We start from the raw sequence: 21,022 nt of genomic DNA, 5'->3' as shown, positions 1-21,022 counted from the left end.
ACAATCCAGATCTAAAGTTGCTAAGAAGGCCAAGACTATCTCCAAAGTAACTGTTGATAGTAACAAGATGAAAGTAGCTGAAATTGTGGAACCTATTGCAGATAAGCCACTTGATGAAATGTCAGCTGTTGATTATAAGGTTACAAGGATAGAGTTGGGCAAACAAACGCATGAGGTCATTAAACATGATGCTCAGTTTTTTGTTTCTTCATTGGTGCAAAGGTGTGATGAGCTTCTAGCAAAGAAAGACAAGCTAGAAGAGGAAAACCGACAGCTTATGGCAGCCATTCATAAAATCACAAAACCCGCTGCTGAAGGGAGTAACTCCATAGATTCTTCTGGTACCCAAGAATCGATTCGTGGAGTGGAAAGGGCTGCCCAAAAGGTACAAGTACTGGATTCCTGGGTTGATTAGCTTCACGATCTATGTGCACAGGTAATGAAAGGCATTTTCCAGATAATGTCTAAGTTGGAGACCATTGAGGAGAAACTGGATCAGACTTCTAACACTTTCAAAAAAAATCTGGAAAGCGTTGAGAAAAGTCTGACAATCTGGCGTACCATGCCCCAACAACAGCTGAGTGTTCTACAAGAGCACGCCATCATCTCTTCCAGGGTCATGTACTTGGAATTTGAAAAACTCCTGGAAAACAAGACCCTTGTTCTTAAATCCCTCATTGAGGAGATCAATGATGCAAGGAGATTCCGGGGTGAAGTTTTCCGAGATATTGTCTCACATTGTGAAAGGGCCTCTTGCAACATAGTAAGTCAGGATGGAGAGTTGATTCCAGAAGAAGAAGTTCTTGCTGATTTACAGATGAGGATTCATAATGAATGGAGGAGCGAACAATTCTCGGCAGCTTCAATTCAAGCATTGATGAAACACCAAGCCTTTCTGCATGAAATCCAGTCTATCCTGGATAAAAACAATTCTACGCTCTTCCGCTGTCACGACACCATTATGAAGACTATGGTTGTTGCCAAGAACACCCATGAACCGAATCCCGATGAACTACAATCGAGCATCTAGAAATTTCAAGGATTTGTGTCTTCACAAAATGCAACTTAAGTGTTTTCCAACACTTAGCTGAATTTTCCCTCTTTTGTAATCTTTAGTTGTAATTTAGTTTTGGCAAGTTACATGTAAAAGTATTTTTTGTAAAATGCAAGTTACACATTACTTGCACTTTTGTAATTACATGTAAGGCAACTACAAGTTGTGTCCGATTAAGACTGTAGTTGGAATAAGTCTTAGTTAGTTGGAGTAACTCTTAGTTAGTTAATGAAGTCTCAGTTAGTTATTGAATGAGTCTTGGTGGTTGAGAGAATCTCTCAAGTTAGTTAGGATCCTCCCACCTTTTTCTCAAGGCTCCTCTTCTATAAATACTTGAGGGCTCTATTGTAATATTTATCTTTTGGAAAGCAAGCAAAAACTCTGCCAAATTTACAGCAAGAAGTCTTTGAGCTTATGTATGTGAATTGAAGGTTTTGAAGAATAATAAAGAAGGATTACTCAAATTTTGAGTCTTTGAGCTACATGTTTGAGTTTGAATCTTTTTATCTCTTCTATGCAAAGTGTTTCTAAAGGAGCTTAGTCCAATCTGATTTGAAGTCTTTGAGCTGCAAGTAGAAAAGATTAATTAAAATAGAAAACTCTCTTGAAGGAGCAGCAAGTCTTTGAGCTTGCGTCTATTCTTGAGGAAAAATTACTGTTTGATAAGAAATAGCAGCAAGTCTTTGAGTTTGCATTAGTTCTTGTCTTTGTGTTGAAAGAACAGATTATTCCAGTCTTTGAGCTGTTATATTTTATTCGTTGTAAAATTTAGTATAGCAAAAGGTAGATAGCACTTCTAATAGTCAAGTCTTTGAGCTTGATATTGTTGTCCCGTCCCGAAGGAAGTGACAGAAGTCTTTGCGCTTTTAGGAAATTTCATTTCCTTTCTCTCATTTCACTTGAAAGTGGTTACTGTTGTTCATATTCAATCGCTATCATTTTCTGTGAAGAGAAAACGATATTGTCTTTCTTGAGAAAAAAAGAAAGATTGTTGTCCCATCCTATTTTATTTTCCAAGTTGTAGTTAGATAGGGGGAGCCTTCCCTTAATTAGGAGAGTTTTTACTCGTGTGCTGTGGTTGAAACCACAATTTTGTATATTTCCCCAAGTGTACAAAATTTTCAACCAACAGCCAACATGTTAGTTTTTTGTCTAGCAAGGACATCACATCTTGTTAGAGTTTTTGCTAATTTTGAGTCTCAACACTATGGTTGGAACTTGGGACTACTCTATACCTCTTGTTAGTCTTTCCATACAAGCATTATGAAAAATGGAGTCAATAGAGAGTAAGTTATGCTATAACAGATTTTTTATTGACTTCATTGATCAATAGAAGAAACAGAAGATGTGCAATTGTCATGTTAGCTGGTTTTCCCCACCTTGGGTTTCTGAGAAAATCATTGAACTATTTGGTTTGCCTTATCTTAATGTTGTTCATGATTACGTAAGTCATACACATTCTATACAAAATTCTATGACCCTACAGTCCTACACATCCTAAAGACCACTAACATTTGAGTAAATTCAAGTAGTTGCAGCATGCTCAAATAATTTGTCTTAAATTTTCCCAAGCATGTTTTTTAGAGGAATTACAGAGCAGTTCATGTTCTCATTATTGTATCTTTGCATTATCTCTTGTATAGTTGAACACAAATAAGGACAACACACAATATATAAATTGTCCCTTGTTTCCAGTCACTAGAACTCCTGACGCCACTGACCCATGTTGGAAAACTGTGAACATTAATATCATCCTCTTTATTTCTTGTGGTATTGGTCACCTACCACTTGACTTTCACACTATCTTTTCATGCACTTTTCCTGATTGCCCCAAACATTGTCATTGAGGCCAGTTGAATCATTGTGGGTGATTGAGGATACAAATTATTCTTATCTATGTGAGGAATAAACTCACAGTGCAAACAAATGGAAAAAAATAAATTAGGACTTCAGATCATTCTTTAGTAAATCCATTAATGCATAAACTTTATAGAAAAGAAAAATTGATGAGCTGAAACTCTCTTATTCATTTAGTCTATTTAAAATTCATACCTTTGTGCGCTCCTCTTCCATTTGTTCATAATTACGAGCAATGCTTTCCGGAATCGTTGGTTTTGTTACCCTCACACTAATAATCTCAATGCCAGGGGCATAACGTACACAGTCAGCCTGAATCGCTTCTTTCATTTTCTCATCAATCTGTATAGAGTGTTATCCAAGAAGTGTTGACTATTCAAGACTGATTCTAACTGAAAATGCATTGTATAGCCAACTCAAATAAAAAATACGTTCATCTGAAAGGAGCTTTATGTATAAGGAATTATAATCAAAGCCAGAACTTGCCTGGTCAAACATGTCTGTATAGACTTCCTGCAAAGTGTGTGAACTACAAAATTGATTAATTTCATGATGAATCTTGTCATATATCCAAGTCTTGTCATATTTCAAACCATAATTTATCAGTATCTCGTAAACATACTCCTTTTGAAGACGGTTCACTACCTGCATAAATTCATGTCATTTCTTTAAGTGAAGAAATAAACAAATGTGGATATTTAATACTGATATGAAATCATTAGAAAGGGAGAAAATTAGACGATCCATGCTAATTGAACACTCTTTCCTATGTGTTAAGTGCGCATCTCACAATTTTAAAGAGAACACAAATTGGGTACTTCTCTATGTTACAAAGTTGGCCTTTGATTTCTGCTATATTTTGAGAATAAATGTTCTTGGGTGCATGACAGCATCTACAACCAGTACAGTACATTAAATCGTATATCATTATGCACACCTCAATCTTCTCAAAGTAGATCATTACTCCACCCTTTGTACCACATGGTATGTTTGTAACCTGTCAGCCAAAACAATAAGAGATTAAGATACAAAACGAATTTCTCAAATATGAAATTTCAATATCAAATTGGGCTCCAAAGATAACACTTGAAAATGCTTCAAGAATTTTAGACAATTCATAAACTCTTTTTGATTTCATGCCAACCAAACATTTGTACAATACAGTTACCATTTGTTCTACGGCTTAGATAAACCATTACCAATTTATTACTCTTTTGGATGATAAGTGGAAGATGTTGGTTAGATGGAACTTTTAAACATAATTACATTATATTGATGTATAAAATTGTATAGGCAATATTTTAAGTAGTTTTATGCCCAACTTATAATTACTTAATTCAATTACACACACACACACACACATATAAAGTAACACTATTGTGCCTAGCACCTTCCTTGACTATTTATTTCAGTTTTTTAAAATAATTAGTGCCTTTATTGGGGCCCTTGCCCGTGCCAAACAGAGATAGTTAGATGATAGAAATAAAGTAGACAATATCACATGATCGTACAACAACATAGCATTGAACCTTGAGCATAAATGCTTACAACACATAACTTTAGACAAGAGGTACTGCTTAAAAAAGAGAGAACACAAAAGCTACAATATACATAAATATCTTAAACATGTGATCTAAAAAAGTGTCAACTCGAGCTTGAGTTTTGAGCCTCTTGTTGCAACGAGAGAGAAGACTATAGTCTATTGCATTCTATCTCCAACATATCATGAGATATGTTGAGGATCATGTCTTCTTGTTGAGCATATCATTTTTCCTGATGTCCAAGATCATGTTGGATGGTGGGATTGCAGATGTAGACCATTCTGAGATGCTTTGACAAGAGACCTTTAATGGTATAGAATTCAAACCTTTTAGGTATCCCAATTTGGTTTGTGAGGATGATTACATTAGTGGCACGATGGGTTTTTAGTGTTAATCAATGGTGGAGCGACAACATGGTGGGATTTTCCAGAGATTGACTTGGGACCCTAGGATCACATTTAGTTTTGATTCGGATTAGTCTCATGTTTTTGATGTTGAGTTAGCATTGCTCGAGGTTAAGCTTTGTAGTTAGCTTTGGCTTTCTCGGTGACCGTTAGCTTTGGATTAGTCTCATGTTTTTGGGAAGTGAGGACTGTAATGTCCCCAATTTGTCACTTCAGCTTTGTAGTTAGCTTTGGCTTTCTCGGTGACCGTTGGCCTTGTCTAAAGGGATGTTTGATGTTGGCAATTAGCTCGATTGGTTTTGAGGACTCCTATGACACCTTTTGAAGTGAATTTCGTCTTTTGGTGTGTTAACCAAGGTTCTTGGAGGGAGTATCTATTTATACTAAGTCACCAAACCAACTTTGATTTCCATTATTCATCATCAATATCATCCCAATAATGGTTAGTTTTCGATTCCGATGCTTTTCGTCAGTTTCTGCGTCTCGAGTGTATTTTTTACTTTAATTTGATTATTTTACTAAGGTAGCTTGATTTTATTAAAATAATTTTAAAAGCACCTTAGTGCAATAGCTCGCTATAAAGACAGTTTTAAGTTTTAAATCATGGACACTTAATAAGGGGACCTTGCATATCAATTATTGTTAAAATTTTTAAAATAGGGCCTTTTTGGAGCAAAAAGGAGTATTTAATTAGAAGTGAAATTAAAATTGAGTCTTCTGGAAATTTAGGCAGGAAAAGTATAAAAGGAGTTTTGTGAGCTCATTTGTATTATTCAATTTATTCAAATATTCCTATGGTGAAAACCTTGTGGTTCTATGAGATTAAACTTGGTTCATCTCAGCCTTCTTGAGGATGAAAAACCTCGCAAAGAATATTAATCAGAGTGGTGAGAGATCCTCCCTGGTTAATACAGTGTTGCTCATTCAGAGTTACAGGTTGAGCGAAAAGAAGATTTTTGCAAGGATGATTGAAGTTTGTTTTCAAGTTTGCATAGGTTTGATAGGTAAAGTATAGATGATATGATTGGAAATGATCCTTAGTACTGGGAACTGAATCTTTAAGTGTTTAGAATGAATTTATTTGGTATTTTAATTGGATGTTGGAACTGAGTTTGTGGGCATTGGATTTTATTATTATCTGAGCCTTTATGCTAGTCAGCTGAGACATTTCAGACTAAGCGTGAGCTTCTTCTCCCAGTCACTACTCTTTATGAACTGATATACTGTTGGTTGAGGTCGATTGAAGTTTAATTGACTTGGGTTGGCCTTTAGGTGCTGGTTTTGGGTGATTTGGAGGCCATTATATGGCTGTACAGTTTTGGGTTGGATGAAAGGAAGCTGTCGCAGTCTTGATACTTGCTCAGATCTGTATTTCAGACCTGGAATGTACACTTTTTCAAACATTTAGTAGTGGAGCAATAATGTTGGGTGTTACATGACTAGTACAAGGGCCTTTGGGGTGATCTTGATGAAGTAGGAGAGTGTTTAATTGAGTCTTGCTGTGACCTGCTACAGGAGTAATATCATTGTTGCAACCTTCTATTCCAAGCTATCAGACCTGCAACTCCCTATTGTATTGCCATAGCTGAGTGTTGGTGGAGTTGGGACCATTAATTCAAGCTTTTTGGCTTCAGCTAGGGGGCTTGTCCAAGGTAATGAATAGCAGATTCAAATGTGTCGATGACTGTCTACATTAAATAATTGTTACAGCAGGTTGTATCCAGAGTGGAGGTTGGTATTTGGAAGGCTACTCAGAGTTTTTGGGTGGTTTGATTACTGATTGGTTCTTAGAGGAGGTGCCTAATACTTGGTTAACAATGGATTTGAAGACTTTACAAAGCCAGCATGCCTATGTTTCCAGTATGGCAGACCTGCAATGTTGTTCCTACTAATGTATTGATCCCAGATAGGGCTGAAATCATTGTACGTTGATCTGTCCTAATCCTTCCTCATTCAAACACTCAAGGTACTAATCATTGACAACTTGTTGATATTATACGTTTCATGTAATGACACTTGTGATTTCTTAACCATCAATGATTTTGAAAACAGCAGTTGTAAGAACTCTGGGAATTATTTAAGCAGTGTATTTCCATCTTGCACTTATATTGTTCTAATTACCAAAACGAAAAAAATAAAAAATTTAAGGGGTGTTCTAATTATTTGTTTTCCTTTTGTTGAAATGCATATCCACCTTTTTCTTTTAGGTCAATCCAGAAAACCTCACCTTTGGTTTGTAACCCTACAATAACTACACTTGCGCAATTTGTTAGCATTTTAATTAGCACCTTTTAGTACAATACAAAATGGAATAGATGTGCAGTAAAACCACCCTTCAAATGAAACTAAATTCTTATAAACTAAATACCAAAAACAATTACAAACCAACACTTCTACCCTAACAATAGATTGCTTACACACAAAGTAAGATTATTACAAACTTTTGTCCACTAATACTAAACTCCTAATAAGGAAAAATTATAAACTGACAATTAACCTTCTAAAAGGTAATCTAAAATAGTCAAGTTTATAAATAGACATTAAATATTCTCTTTCCTAAATTCGCTTATTTTACTGAAAACTATGATGACTAAAAATGTTCATAAACAGATTTTCAATGACACTTTTCCGGTCCTGAAGTTGCATTGGGTTCGATGATGTTTTGAGTAAAATAGAATAGAAGACTTTTAACATCCGCAAGGCCAAAGATAGCCCATGGGACAGCAGACCCTACTATTTTTGCATTGTGAAGTGCTAACCTTCTTCTTTTCAGTTTGATAATGAGATCTCCCATTCTCTCCACCCAATCTTCATTGAATAAATCTTGAAAAGAAGTTGCTGGTAAATTACTTCTGTAATTGACCTTGATGTCATTGTACACTTTGTAGTCTAAAATAAAGTGTTTAAAATTTCCACAACCCTTGATCTGCACAAGATAAAAACCTTCTCTTCCCAAACTTATTTTGGCCTTTTCCACCTCCCTGTTTCACATTGAAGACAATGTTAGTCCTCAACTAGGCTATATAGGTATTTTGTTGATGGTCCATGTTGGGCTTAAATTCTTCAAGGTAATATTTCTTCTTTCTCTAAACCGTCTTTGCCCACATAACCTTGCGAAATATTCCAACAACAAAAGCCTTAATTTCTTTATTGTTACTAGAACAAACATTCAAGTGAATGTGCCACTTGCTCATCCACCTACAATTTCTCCTCATATAAGTCTTCTTTCTTTCACTACAAACATCTTTAAATACAAAATTAGGCAAGCAATTTGTTTACATCTATTCAACTTTTTTCAAATATCTTAAAAGACTCACCATGGCCATGGTTTCAATGGGAAGTGCACCTATTTCAGCTAGAAGAATCTCATATGGAACCAACATTTTAGTTTGAATTTATTTGTGATCAGGTTCTTTTGACTTCTCTCTATTTGTGACCATTTGTCATCTAAAGTACTACTAGCCCAAATTTCGCACCCATAAAGTACCATTGGAATTACAAATAGCCCAAAAAGAATTTGAGCACTTTTCCAATCCCATAGCTCTACCTCTCCACATCCATTTTGAAGAGAAAAAAGTGCTCCCCATCCACCCAAAGTTCTTTTCCTTCTACAAGTTTCCCACATGAAAGTGCTCCCCATCCACCCAAAAAAAATTTCCTTCTACAAGTTTCCCACATGAACTTGTATTTGTAATCAATCCCCAAGTATTTATACTTTGTTACTTCCTCTAGGATACTCTATTCAAAATAAAAGTCAAAACTAAATATTTTTCATTTTATTGGAGAAGATCATGAAATTGGTCTTGCTAATATTAACTTGCATACCCACGTCTATGCAAAAGTATTCTGGAGAATCCAAATGTGTTTGTAACCCGTAGGTAGATTTAGCAATCAAAATAAGATTGTGAGTCTAAAAGAGAATCCCGACAACATACTCACTTAAGGGAGCATCATCCCCACCCTTCATATTCAATCACTACTCAAGTTTGTTGATATAAAGGCCAAATAGAGTGGGAGATAAAGAGAAGCCTTTCTTAACCCCAATGTCACTCCTGAAACTCTCTCAAGTACTTGCTTGAGTTCTGATTTTTACCCAAACCTCCTCATAAAGCCTATGGACAACTACTCTAAATTGTTTTGGTACACCAAGATCCTTCATTCTACACCATAACTTGTGTCAAAAGCCTTCTTTAAATCGACAAAACCACAATAAGCTTCTCCTCCAAAAAATTTCAATGATATGCCTGAAAGTGATACCATGATCGATTGTTGAGTGTATTGGTCTGAAACTCGTTGCCATTTTGCTCTCTTTTTTTCTTCTACCCACTTGTTAGGTAATTTTTCTTTTGAAATTGAGTATATCTATTTATCTCTCCTATATGTTACTTGGTTCTTTGTTGAAAATATGTGAGAATCTGAAAAAATGAGACTATTATTAAGTATACTTGTTGAATTTTTTTACAATCTCATAATGGGACTATCAAAAAAGATTGTGCTACTTTGAAACTAGTGTTTATTTCTTAATTTTCCTTAAAATAGAATTATTGCCCTAAAGTATGATAGTTGAGTGAAAGTTTTTACCTTATCTGTTTGAATGGCCACTTGAATTGGTTCATATCGAGTCAAAGGGATCTTAAGGTGGAAACCTGAACTGATATAGAAAAAAATTAGATAGAGAAATAAAATCACTTTCAAGAAAGGAACAATTGTAATAACTAATATGTACCTGGATCAGTGGTTGTTTTCAAAAGAGCACCACCCCTCCAATAGGTGCCAACGTGTCCTTCGGGTACTTCATGCACAATGTCTAGGTTGGTGGTGATTGCTAATATAGGAATAGACAACTGTAAATACCAAACCATGAGTACCAAATTAGATCACTAATGAAGGGTCAAATTAGAGATGAGTAGAAAATAAACCAGATTATAGATTAAAATATATGCCATGTATAAGGAGAACAATAAATATTAATTTTGTGTTTTAAGTCATCTTAAGATGACCTTCACAAAAGGAAGATTACATTTACCATTCCTCAACCCTACAAACACATGCTTAAAAATTCCATTGATTAATCTGCCCTAAAAATTCCATTGATTATAATTGCCCTTCAACAGCTAACAAACCCTTCAAAATCAGATCTGCAAAAACTCACAAAACCCTATGCTGGGACCATAAAATAGTACGGCCAACCTAGCGAAAAGTACAACTGGGCCAATGAATGGTACAGACCTCCAAAATGATCTTCAACCTCTTCCAATCTGCAAATAATCGACTACCAGATGCCCTATCAACTTTGCAAACTGATTTCAATGATGCACAAATATAATCTCTGAGTGAGATCATCAACGAGTGACCTTGGGTGATCTTCCACACCTGCTGACACTAATCCCTCAAAAAGCCTCAAACTTCATCAGCAAACCCTTGCTCTCTAGGAACTTCATTGATTTCTCAAAACATGAATGAATTAATGAGCTCTCAAGAGCCCTTTTATAATTTTCTCAAAAACCCACAACTTGGAGGAAATGAAATGCACTTTTATAATTTCATTTCATCTCTATTAATTATTTAATGTAGTTGGCACCCCCAAAAGGCTTAATAAATGACTTTATAATCATTAAAATAACTTATGTAATTAATACTCTTTATATCCCCTTAATATAATGTCATTAATTTAATTAATATTATTAAAGTTGAAACTTTAATAAATTAATATTAATCATTAACTCCAATAAATGCCAATATCGAAACATTTAAATAATTCTGCCAACTACCCAATAACAATCGTGGTACCCTCCAACCGTCTAAATGACTTACTATAAATAGTAAGTAAGGGACCAAATGCTCAAGAGACTAAAATTAGTATGTACAAACAGAGCCTGAAAGACCTTTGGAAGGAAAACCACCAAAAATCTGAATCTCTGAATTGGAGTACTGAAATAAACAACCCAAGGGTCAATCGAAAAACACTAAATCACCCACAAAGGGCTAACCTTTGAAAATAACTGATGCTTAGGAAGGCACAAAAATGGGGACATTACAAACATAGAATCTAATTAAAATCTATTTTGGAAGGCTTAAATTAATAAATAATATGTAATTTTTAGAATAATACGTTTGGCTTACCATCTCAAGGTCAAACATGTGAATTAGAATCATTCCTCTAGAAAAATTTCTCAGAAGGAATAAATGATCATATTAGTCACCTTGAAAAGGTATTTCAGAAGCAAAAGGATTTGGAATATCATTAACCCAAAGAAATCCCACTCTTTAGTGACTAGGGAAAATTCTTGGCGCATATGGGCTCTAAGGACAGAGAATCGAAACTTTAAGAGTAAGCATTTTGGAGACGATTCCCTTACCTAGAAATAAGGAGATTCAATTTTTTTTTGGTAAGATCAATTTCTTGAGGAGTTTCAGGATGAATTTTACTAATTTACACCCCATTACCAAAATTTAATGAAACGAAGTGAGATTAGGTGGGAAAATGAAAGTAGGGAATCATTTGAATAGATCAAAGATGTCCTATTTGAATCTCTTGTTTTGGAAGGTCCAAATTACAAAAGGAAATTTCAAGTAGTATTATTTACATTGGAGCATACTATTGTAGATACTTAGTTTCAAAAAATTGACAAAGGTTATTAACATTTTAATGCTTTCATCTGCAAGTCTTTGAAAGATATAGAACTTGGATACTCTTTTATAGAAAAACATAGTTACACAGTGGTTAAATCTATGAAGCAATTCAGAGACCACTTTTTGAAATCAATTATCAAACATTGTGGCTTGCATTCCCCATCCTATAATTATGGACGTGTTATCCTAGTATGAGTGCACTATGGGGCATGGGAGATGGATAACCAGATTTCAAGAGTATGATCTAGAAGCAAAGACTACAAATTTGGTTAGAGGCAAAGGTTTGACCTAACTAACTATGCAAATAAACTTAATGGCTTGAATATGGGTATTATTAACTTGGAAGAACATAAATGGCATAAAGATATTATTTCTTCTTGAGAAACTTTCAAGAACCTACAAAACTAAACAAGAATTTAAGAAGATATCTTAATATTGGGGCCTAACGCATCTTCAACGAAGTGTTGTATTGGAGGACCATGGACACTATTGTTATTGTGGAGAAAAAACCTTGTCAGGGAATCCATTTACCACCCCTTGTAAGGTAGGTGTGTTCTCTAGATTCTATCAAGTGTGTCTAATGAATGTGACAAAAAAATTTCTCTCTAATGAATCAAACTGTAAGTGGTTAATTTATTTCTTGCAGAGTTTCGTCACTGCATTTGTGAGATGTACTTCTCCTTAACAGTGCTATGGGGATTGGTTTTATCTCCTTAACTCACTCATATCAAAGATAATAATTATCTCTAATCTTTTACTATCATTCTAGGGAATCCTATGTCTTCTAATAGAATAATAAAATTAAGTATGTCAAATAAGGCACCTGTATAAATCTGATCACATTCCTAATATTTACCATCAGACTCTTCTTAACAAAACAAGTAGTTTTTGCTTAAAAGGAAAAATATAGTTCAGCTATGGCATGGATAGGTGCCATGCTCCCTTTTCTCCTGCCAATAACATTTTTATTAGTAACTGAAAATAGTTTTTTTAGTACTAATATTATATAATATAACTATGAAGTAATAATAATAAAATTAAATAAAACAATTTCAAATTTGGGTGTCCAAAAATAGGTATTGTGGGTCCTGTTTGGATGAGGCATTTCTACAAGTTGCACTCATTTTTGGTATCCAGTTTTTTTCAAATTACTTGGTTGAGTTTTCAATTTGAGTGATCAGCATCAAGGACAAAAACCCTTGAATAGAATCATCTGAAGTTAAGACGAAAACCCTTGCCTATCGCATTGGCAACCCCATTTCAAGGATTGCTTGTGGACTAAATTGGAAAATTGTCATCATTTTCAGGTCAAACAATTTGGTGTTTGCCAGTGAATTGATTTGGGATATTGGAGCTGATTTCAGTGCCCATTTGCAGTTGACTATAAGACGATAAGGGTGCAAATGAATTCTGAGTTTTTTTGTGGCAGATTAAAGGCAGGTTGAAGCAAATTTGTTGGACATTCGTGTAGTGTTTTATGAGTCAATCTTGTGCACTTTGGGAATCATTTGTGCTAGTTTGAGGACTGTTCTAGGCAATTCTCAAGGAAAAATCAGCACTGCATATCTCCAGGTGTGAATTGTGGAAAGTGAGGTTAGTCTAAAATGATTTATTAGTAGAAATCAAGTGCAACAAAACCCATAATAAGGTCATTTTATCTTGAAGAGAATCACAATATTTTATCTTTGGAAGGGCAACTAGGGTAGAAAGGAGTGTCAATATTACAGCAATGATCACTGCACATCTTCGGGTAAAAGCCATTGAAGAAGGATCAAATCTACCTTCCATTAACGTTATGGTTTGCATAAATTCTTTTGGAGTCGCCTATCTATACCAAAAATTGTACACACACTGATTTGACCAAAAAGGGCTAGTGGCACTGATATTGATTGGTAAACAACTTCTATACCTGCCCTAAATCCAATAGCTACATTCTCACATGAATTTTAAATCAGAATAAAGATAAATATATATTTTTCTCTTTTGCCAATCCATTTACAAGATTGAATGATAGATAATGTAATCATTTTTCCAAGCACCATTGTTTACTGGATTGAATGACAGATAATGTAATCGTGAGGATTTATGTCAATTTCCATGTGGATTGAAGATCTATTGCCAATAGTAATAAATAAATCTATTTTCAGATGTCTAACAGAAATCAGTGAGAGTGCATGTACTCATTCATTTAAGTTTGAAATCACTAATAGTTTGCAGAAGGATTTAGAAAAAGAAAAAGAAAGGAATATCAAAAAATTAATAACCAAGAACATCACATTAGTATCAAAGTAAACAATCTTGTCAGCCTATGGGTGATATTATTGAGTGGATACAGTTGAGTCAAAGAGATCTAAGAGCTTTAGAAAGGAAAAGGAAAAAGTTGGAAGCTACACCAAAAAAAGCATTCTTGGAATAGGAGGCAAAGGTAAGAGAAGCACGGTAGATCAAGGAGATAAACATGATATTTTCATCCAAAAACAAGAGCAAACGAATCAGCAACTCGTCCAAATGAAGCAACAAATGCAAAATATGAATGCCACTTTAAATTCTTCCAAGCCCAAACAGAATCTCACAAGAGAGAGGCATTATTCAAATCATAATGGTTATAACTAAGTCTCGATTGGGTTAGTAGCTAAGCCTTTTTAGCATATCTTTTTGACTAGAGTGGAGACACCACTAGAAGAAGAGGAGCAAAATCCAGCAACGTATAATATCAATGTGTGATGTCCCCTTCTTGCACCTAGTCAATTTGGTTTTTCCATTAGCCTATTGCTGGGTTCTCATAGGCTAAGTGGAGTTGGTAAGGAAACAAAGTGTCTTGTGGAGAGCTCTAGCAGGTGATTTCAGTGTGTTCCAACAGAGTTTCTATTTTTAGCATATGGCTATTTTTAGTAAGTTCTAGTTTGGGAACTTGGTCTCAGTCTCTATCTCCTCTTAGTTCAGAGTGAAGTGTTTTCAAAATCAGTGCCTTGGTGAGTTCTAAGATTGGGTGAACAATATATTATTTATTTCACTTAAGTGCTTTTTATAAAGTGACTTTATCTTATGACTTAAGTGACTTAAAAAGTGTTCATAATATGTTCCCTATTGCTATGCCTAGGGAAGGGGGCCAACTTAAGTAGTTTTTAAAAAAGCAAGTTTGGACCTCATAAGGTGACGCCAAGGCAAGGTGAGGACTTGAGCAACTTAAAAGTTTATTTTATGAGCTCAAAAAGGGACACCAAGTAGACGAAATATTATACTGTTTTAAGAGATAAAATGTGAGGGAAATGAAATTCAAATTTGAAGATTGGTGCCCTAATTCTTCCCTCCACTTTATAAATATAAAATATGAGATTTGAGATCTCATTTGCATATATTGATTTGACAACCTAAGAAGATGCTGCTGGAATGATCTCTAAGAGTTCTTCATTTGCTGGTTGAGAATTAAAAACCTCTACAATGTTGCTGGTTTCGGTGGTGAAACATCCACCCTAGCTGGTTGGTGTGATAAGATTCAATTTGGTAAGTGATTTTGGCTTGTGTTGGAGATATGGGTTTGAAAATAATGAAGGTGTTTGAAGTGTTTTGATGTGGGGTTCTAGTGTTTTTTGTGGTGTGTTCTTTTTGAAAATGTTGTTCAAGTTTGGTGGTTTTTGGAAGCTATTTCAGTTTGTTGGTCTTCAATTTCAGAACTTTAGAGAAACCATATTTTGATCATAACTCTTGAAGGAAGACTTTTTGGATTCTGGTTATTGTTTCAAACTTTTGTCTTAGTCTGGGCGACTCATTGTGATATGTCATTCACTATGCTTAATAAAGAAATGAATTTTAAATCCAAAATCGCCCCTTAGCCTAGGTGCCTCTTCCTTTGCTAGCATGTGGGAGTTTGTGAGGGACAAAATCTGCATTTATCGGTATTTGGTATTCCTTCTTGCTCAGGCAATTTCGTCTAGAGGACAAGCCATTGAAGTTTCTAGGTGTTCGGAGTGATTGGGAGAAAATTTCAGATTTTAGGAAGCTTTTGGACAGCCATAGGCTACTGGTTGACTTGTTGTTTCATGCTTCTAATCTTCACAAAATTGATATGTTTATGGTTTAATTTCCAGATTCATATATTGAAAAATGAGGTTGATATTGATCATGTTATTTGAGCATGTTTAGTGTTCCTTTTTCTCAATGCAAATGTGTTACAATGAATGCATCTTATGTTTAAACAAATCTGAAAATAACAAACGGAAAACAGTTACATTGCTATCATTACTTGCAAACATTTCAAAAGAAAAATCAGGGGTGAACATTTCAGTGGTATCAGAGCAAATCTTTCTTGCCAGCCTGTTTTAATCAGCAATATTAAGATACATTTTCTTCTATGAGTGAAAGAGAACAGAGGTATCTAAATAGGGAACAAAGGAGACCTTATTGGCAACCCCCATAGGTTCTTGAAGGTGAGACAATTTCAGGTATTCTTGGGATACATCAGGGCCATCCTAGAGATAGTAAGAACACTACAAGAGCCATGGAGGATAGAGATAAGGGTAAAGCAAGTTCTATTAGCCCCAACTCGAGGATTAAGAGGAAATTTGACACAACAATTGACATGATGTAACAGTTTTTGGGTAAATTTGGACAGGCTATACCTCATTTGACACAAAACAACACTCAAGGCAATCAAAATAACACACAGGGCAATCAGAACAAGTCACAAGGCAGCCAAACACGTAGTGGGGAAAACAGTTCCACAAATCAACAAAGTAACAATGAGAGGCAATCTATAGTAGTAGGGTCAGCCATAGTATCTAGGCCTTTCCAACCCACTTTCATACAGAGATATGCATTGCAGGTTTCTCATGATACTCCTCTACCATTGGTGAATGAGTTACAAAATGCCTATGCAGAGTATGACACCCTTCCTAAAGCTATTAAAAACAATTTGACATTCAATGAGTTCGTGGATCACAAGAAGAGGGGTGGTGGAAGAGCTGATCATAGAGGACCAAAAGTTCAAAGGGACCTACAGCAGGCATTGGGCAAGGTTACACTTGCTCATTTTGATGGTACTAACAAATGCACAAGTAGAGAATGGGTACAAAAGTTGGAGAATTACCTAGCTCTTACACTTATGGCTGAGGATGTAACAATTAAGTTTGCCACTTTACACTTGGATGGAGTTGCAGATGAGTGGCAGTACCGTGGACTTATAACCTTGGGTCATAGATCGATCACTACATATGATGAGTTTACTAATAAACTCATTGAGAGATTTGACAAAAAGGATCTTGAGTTGCACTTTAGGGAGTTGGCACAATTGAAACAATATGGCATGGTGGATGGTGTTGATGTGTGTTTTATGCACATGCAAGCATCAAAACAAAATACCAAAGTACTTTACCCTCTCTTGAACAAAATCACAACAGATGCCAAGGATAAGATCAACTAAAATGATTCCAAGGTTTCTACAGTCAGGTCTTGATGAGTGGGTAACTCAATGGTCAATGTGAATTGTTGTTTTCACTTGGGGACTTACACAATTGTTCAAATCAACTTTGTTTATCATGAATATGGAATGGGTGTGCTGATAACTTAGGATTTGGCAATGTAGTTATGGACTTAATTCTAACAAGATTTTCTAAAAAATGACAAAAGGGGATAGGGTTCAGGAAATCTATTCTAAGCCTAGGAATGTAGGAAATGATGAACAAATTTAATGGAATCAAACTAGGCAAGGTCTCACCATCCAATCGAATAGATTTTGACACGAGCTTAGTGCAATCATCTAAGGGGTATCTCATAGATATTCAAATTACTACCATCAAGAATTGAAACCATCCAAGTTGATGCATAACAATGGATATGTAATAATCGAAGTTAAGTTTGCATAAATTTCCAATTGACCACGCACGACACACTTACAATCAACAAGAGGCTAGTGGTATGGATTAATAGATTCCACACAAATATACTCAACAATTCTTTCATTCAATCTAACAAACATTGAAAGCAAATTCTAAATCTAAAATTCTAATCTAACTTGGAGGAATTGAGAACCTTGAATGTAAAACAACACTTGAAAAACAAAATCACCATCAAGTCGAACAATGATTTATATTCATAAGCTACAGCATATACCAACAATTCTACAAAATCTCTCCCTTACAAATGAGAGGCAATGAGGTATATATAGAGTCTCATACAAAATGGATGGTCAAGATTAAATCAAAATCAAAAGCCAAGATCATGCCAACAAAACTGTAGAGTTGCCCTAATTAGGGTTTACATCAAAAATGGAGCCACCAACATATGGCCCAATAGAAAGATACCTAGTCATCAAATAGGGAATCTTCTAGAAGATTTTGTCCTTCATCTCTTTCTCTCACAGCATAATCCAAGAATCTAGCTAATACAGAATGTAACTCCTCCATGGATTTGTTGGGTAAGGTATCCTGTTATAAATCAATCACATCCAACGCATCGGAGCAAGCATCCAAAGTGTTCTAGCAATCTAGTATGAGCTTCTGTGAATTATGAACATGAATCAACAAAGAGACCAAGTCATCGATCTGACTCTTCTTCAAAGAGTCCAACTGATTGAAATACATGAATTTCATTTTGTCTCTTAATTCAACTAAGTGGAACCCACTGGCTTCACTGACATCAACTCCCAATAGTTCCTCAATTGAGGCAAGGATCTTCGACTGAATATCATAAATAGATCCTTCCATCTTTGCACAATTTTGTTGTGCGCTCCCATAAGTTGATTTCTTCATGGCCAATGAACAATACCGGCCATGGAAATCATATCTATCTCCATTGTGCGCAACATTCTCCCTGATCAATGTGGACATAGGGATCTTCTTCAAATCTCCGAGGCATGGAATAGTCTTCTCCTAAATAGGCTGGAATTCTTCCCAAACTCCCTCCAAATATTGTATCCTGAATATGAGCCCTGTTGTCCTGTCAAAAGCCTAGACAAACTGAGTAAGGAAATCATTCGCCTGTCTCTTTGTATTTTCAATCCATTTCTCCACCTCCAAGAGTGTATCTCTCGCTGCCTCATAATGTGAATGTAGTCCATGATCAATTGCAATAGGGGAAATAAGGGTGGGATTCTCATGCCTTATCCCTACAATGTACTCTCTAAGTCTGATATTCTCTTATTCATACTTCTCTCTTTTCTCTATCCCTCGGTCCAATCTCACACTGATTGCCTTAAGGGTATCACCAACCTCGTGAAATTCTTGCTCTTTTGTAGTACGGCCAAGGACAACTGAAGTAATCTGGAAATCCATGGGAGTAGCAATGTCCGTCGTCACACCTCCAATAGGAACAGCCACCTGTACAATCCGCATTCCTGTCTCATCTCTAGCTATGTGTGACAAAATCTCATCTTTCTTAGATTCTTTCTCCTTGTTGCTCCTAGCTAAGTAGTCATCAATGCCATCAAAAGGCTGTGCCTCTTATCATTTTCTTACTTTTCTTCATACTCTTCATCAACAAATCAAGAATAGCGGCCATCTCCATACCATCATCAAGACATATCCCTCGATCAACCTCTCTCAATGTCGAGATAACATTATCATCATCATCAGGATTATCCCTGGTCAAATCGAATACATTCTATAATATTCCCCTTAAAAAAAAATTTGGTTTTCCCAAATTACAATTAACCCAACACTTGTTAAGGTTAGGAAATGAAAAACCAAGTGCTGTTGAAAGTAACCCTTCCACTTTCTGATCACCGAGAGAACAATCTGGGAGGGTGAGAGCATACAGTGTTGAGGGGATCATTAGATGCCAATAACTGAAAATGATTACAATACTCAGGCGGCAGGCCAGCCCCTTCTGCTTATACAGCGGGATATTGAGAACAATGAAATCACTTGGCGATAAACCAGCCAAGGACAAACCAAAGAACTAAAGAATGCAATCACTCAACCATTTGTGCAGTGGGAGGACTAGAAATGGAAATTAATATCAACTCCACCGCTTATTCAGCGGGAGGACAACATTACAATCAACTCAACCGCTTATGCAGCGGGACGACATTATTACAATTTCAAGATAGGCGGCTAAGCCAGCCTCTTCCACTTACGCAGTGGGGACAAATAAGAAATCTAAGAGGATAGTTGTTAGTACTACCAACCAGCTTTACAATTCATTACAAAGATTTCAGAATTTAAGAAATATTGCTAATCTAAGGTCGGGGGCTAAGCCAGCCTCTTCCACTTATGCAATGGGACAGCAGAAAGCCAAAATGTTGCTGTTAGTACTACTAAACAGCACTACAGTGAATATAGAATTTGACAACCAATTGCTGATTAAGAATTGACAACTACAACAAGACCTCCAAACATCCTCTAACAACCCAATCAGCTCACATTCTCAAAAACACACCCAAAATCCAACTTTCGAAAATCTGATATATAAGACAGCAGGCTGGAAATGCATAACCAGCAATACCAATCCACACCAAAAATGCTCCTAACTCACTCAAAACTCACTCAAATCACCCCACAACACACCCAAACTGACAATATACATTAAGCGACCAAATACAAACTGGAAGACAGCATCAACATGACCTCAAACCAACAACGCGCTTCCCAATGCACACCCCAAAGAAGTACGTCTAAGTTGAAAGGTAGATTTGCATTATAAAATTGAAGACTCGATACTAGGGGCTGAAAACTTACAAATCTCATCGCCAAAAGCATAGAAACATTTAGAGCCAATACCCAAAAACAACAGGAGCCCGCACAAAGACTTAGGAGTGAAAATATGTTTCAGCCATGATGCCCTCCAGCAACCAAGAAACACACAAAAACTCACACAAAACAGAAAACCAACTGATGCAAACCATTCTCAATATGCTCTATCTATTCCTCTGAGTGAGAAATAGTCTCTCCACAGCTAGGTGGTGTTACTACTTACTAAGTTGCCATTAGTTTTATATCCAAAGTCATTCTATATACTCTAGTCAGTTACTACTACCGAAATATTCGGTCGGTAAGCACAGAGCAGTTGGTTATAAAAGGAAGTAGTCACAGAGCCTAGTATACACCGAGCTGTCTACCAAGTAACACTCTATATCTACCGAGCAGCAATAATGTTACACCGAGTTGATGTACACCGAGTGAAACGTTTTACCAAATTCATTGAACCTAGACACATGTGTGGAAACGTGTTACAAGATTGAGGAACAAAGAACCGTTATCACATTGGAAATTGCAATTCTAGATTGTGTATGATTTTGAGGTCATCTATCCAATGAAATATTTTGTATAGTTATTCATTCGATAAATCATGTTTGTAAGATCGAAGCAATGAACCAGATCACCGACATAAGAGATCTATTTATACAGCATGGATTGGGATCAGATAGGGATATAGAGGTATATGTGTATGAGTGTGAAGACAAACATATGTGAAAAGCAAAATCATGGGAAAGCACTGAGTATTGTGACTGTCAGAGACACAGAGGTCACCGAGAAGGATTTCAGAGAACAGTCAAAGAACAAAGTAAACAGAAGGGTTTACCGAGTTATTTTATGGGT

The 21,022-nt window shown here is 35.8% G+C and overlaps 1 protein-coding gene across 4 annotated transcripts in view; it reads right to left on the bottom strand.

Annotated features, from left to right (window-relative positions):
• LOC131047939 (uncharacterized) overlaps nt 1–21,022 on the bottom strand; it is a 78,634-nt gene that overhangs the window by 31,280 nt on the left and 26,332 nt on the right. For 3 of the 4 annotated variants that reach the window (XM_057981754.2, XM_057981753.2, XM_057981755.2), the window contains 5 exons: nt 9,583–9,700; nt 9,438–9,502; nt 3,849–3,908; nt 3,398–3,556; nt 3,107–3,253 (listed from right to left, as the gene is read on the bottom strand). In XM_057981754.2, coding sequence (XP_057837737.1) covers nt 3,107–3,253; nt 3,398–3,556; nt 3,849–3,908; nt 9,438–9,502; nt 9,583–9,700 — 549 coding nt within the window. The remainder of the gene's footprint in view (nt 1–3,106; nt 3,254–3,397; nt 3,557–3,848; nt 3,909–9,437; nt 9,503–9,582; nt 9,701–21,022) is intronic. The other variant, XM_057981756.2, reaches the window with a different exon arrangement.

The sequence above is a fragment of the Cryptomeria japonica genome, chromosome 3 (assembly GCF_030272615.1).
Source record: "Cryptomeria japonica chromosome 3, Sugi_1.0, whole genome shotgun sequence".
Taxonomy (NCBI): Eukaryota; Viridiplantae; Streptophyta; class Pinopsida; order Cupressales; family Cupressaceae; genus Cryptomeria; species Cryptomeria japonica.
This window is presented reverse-complemented; position numbering and strand designations above follow the sequence as displayed.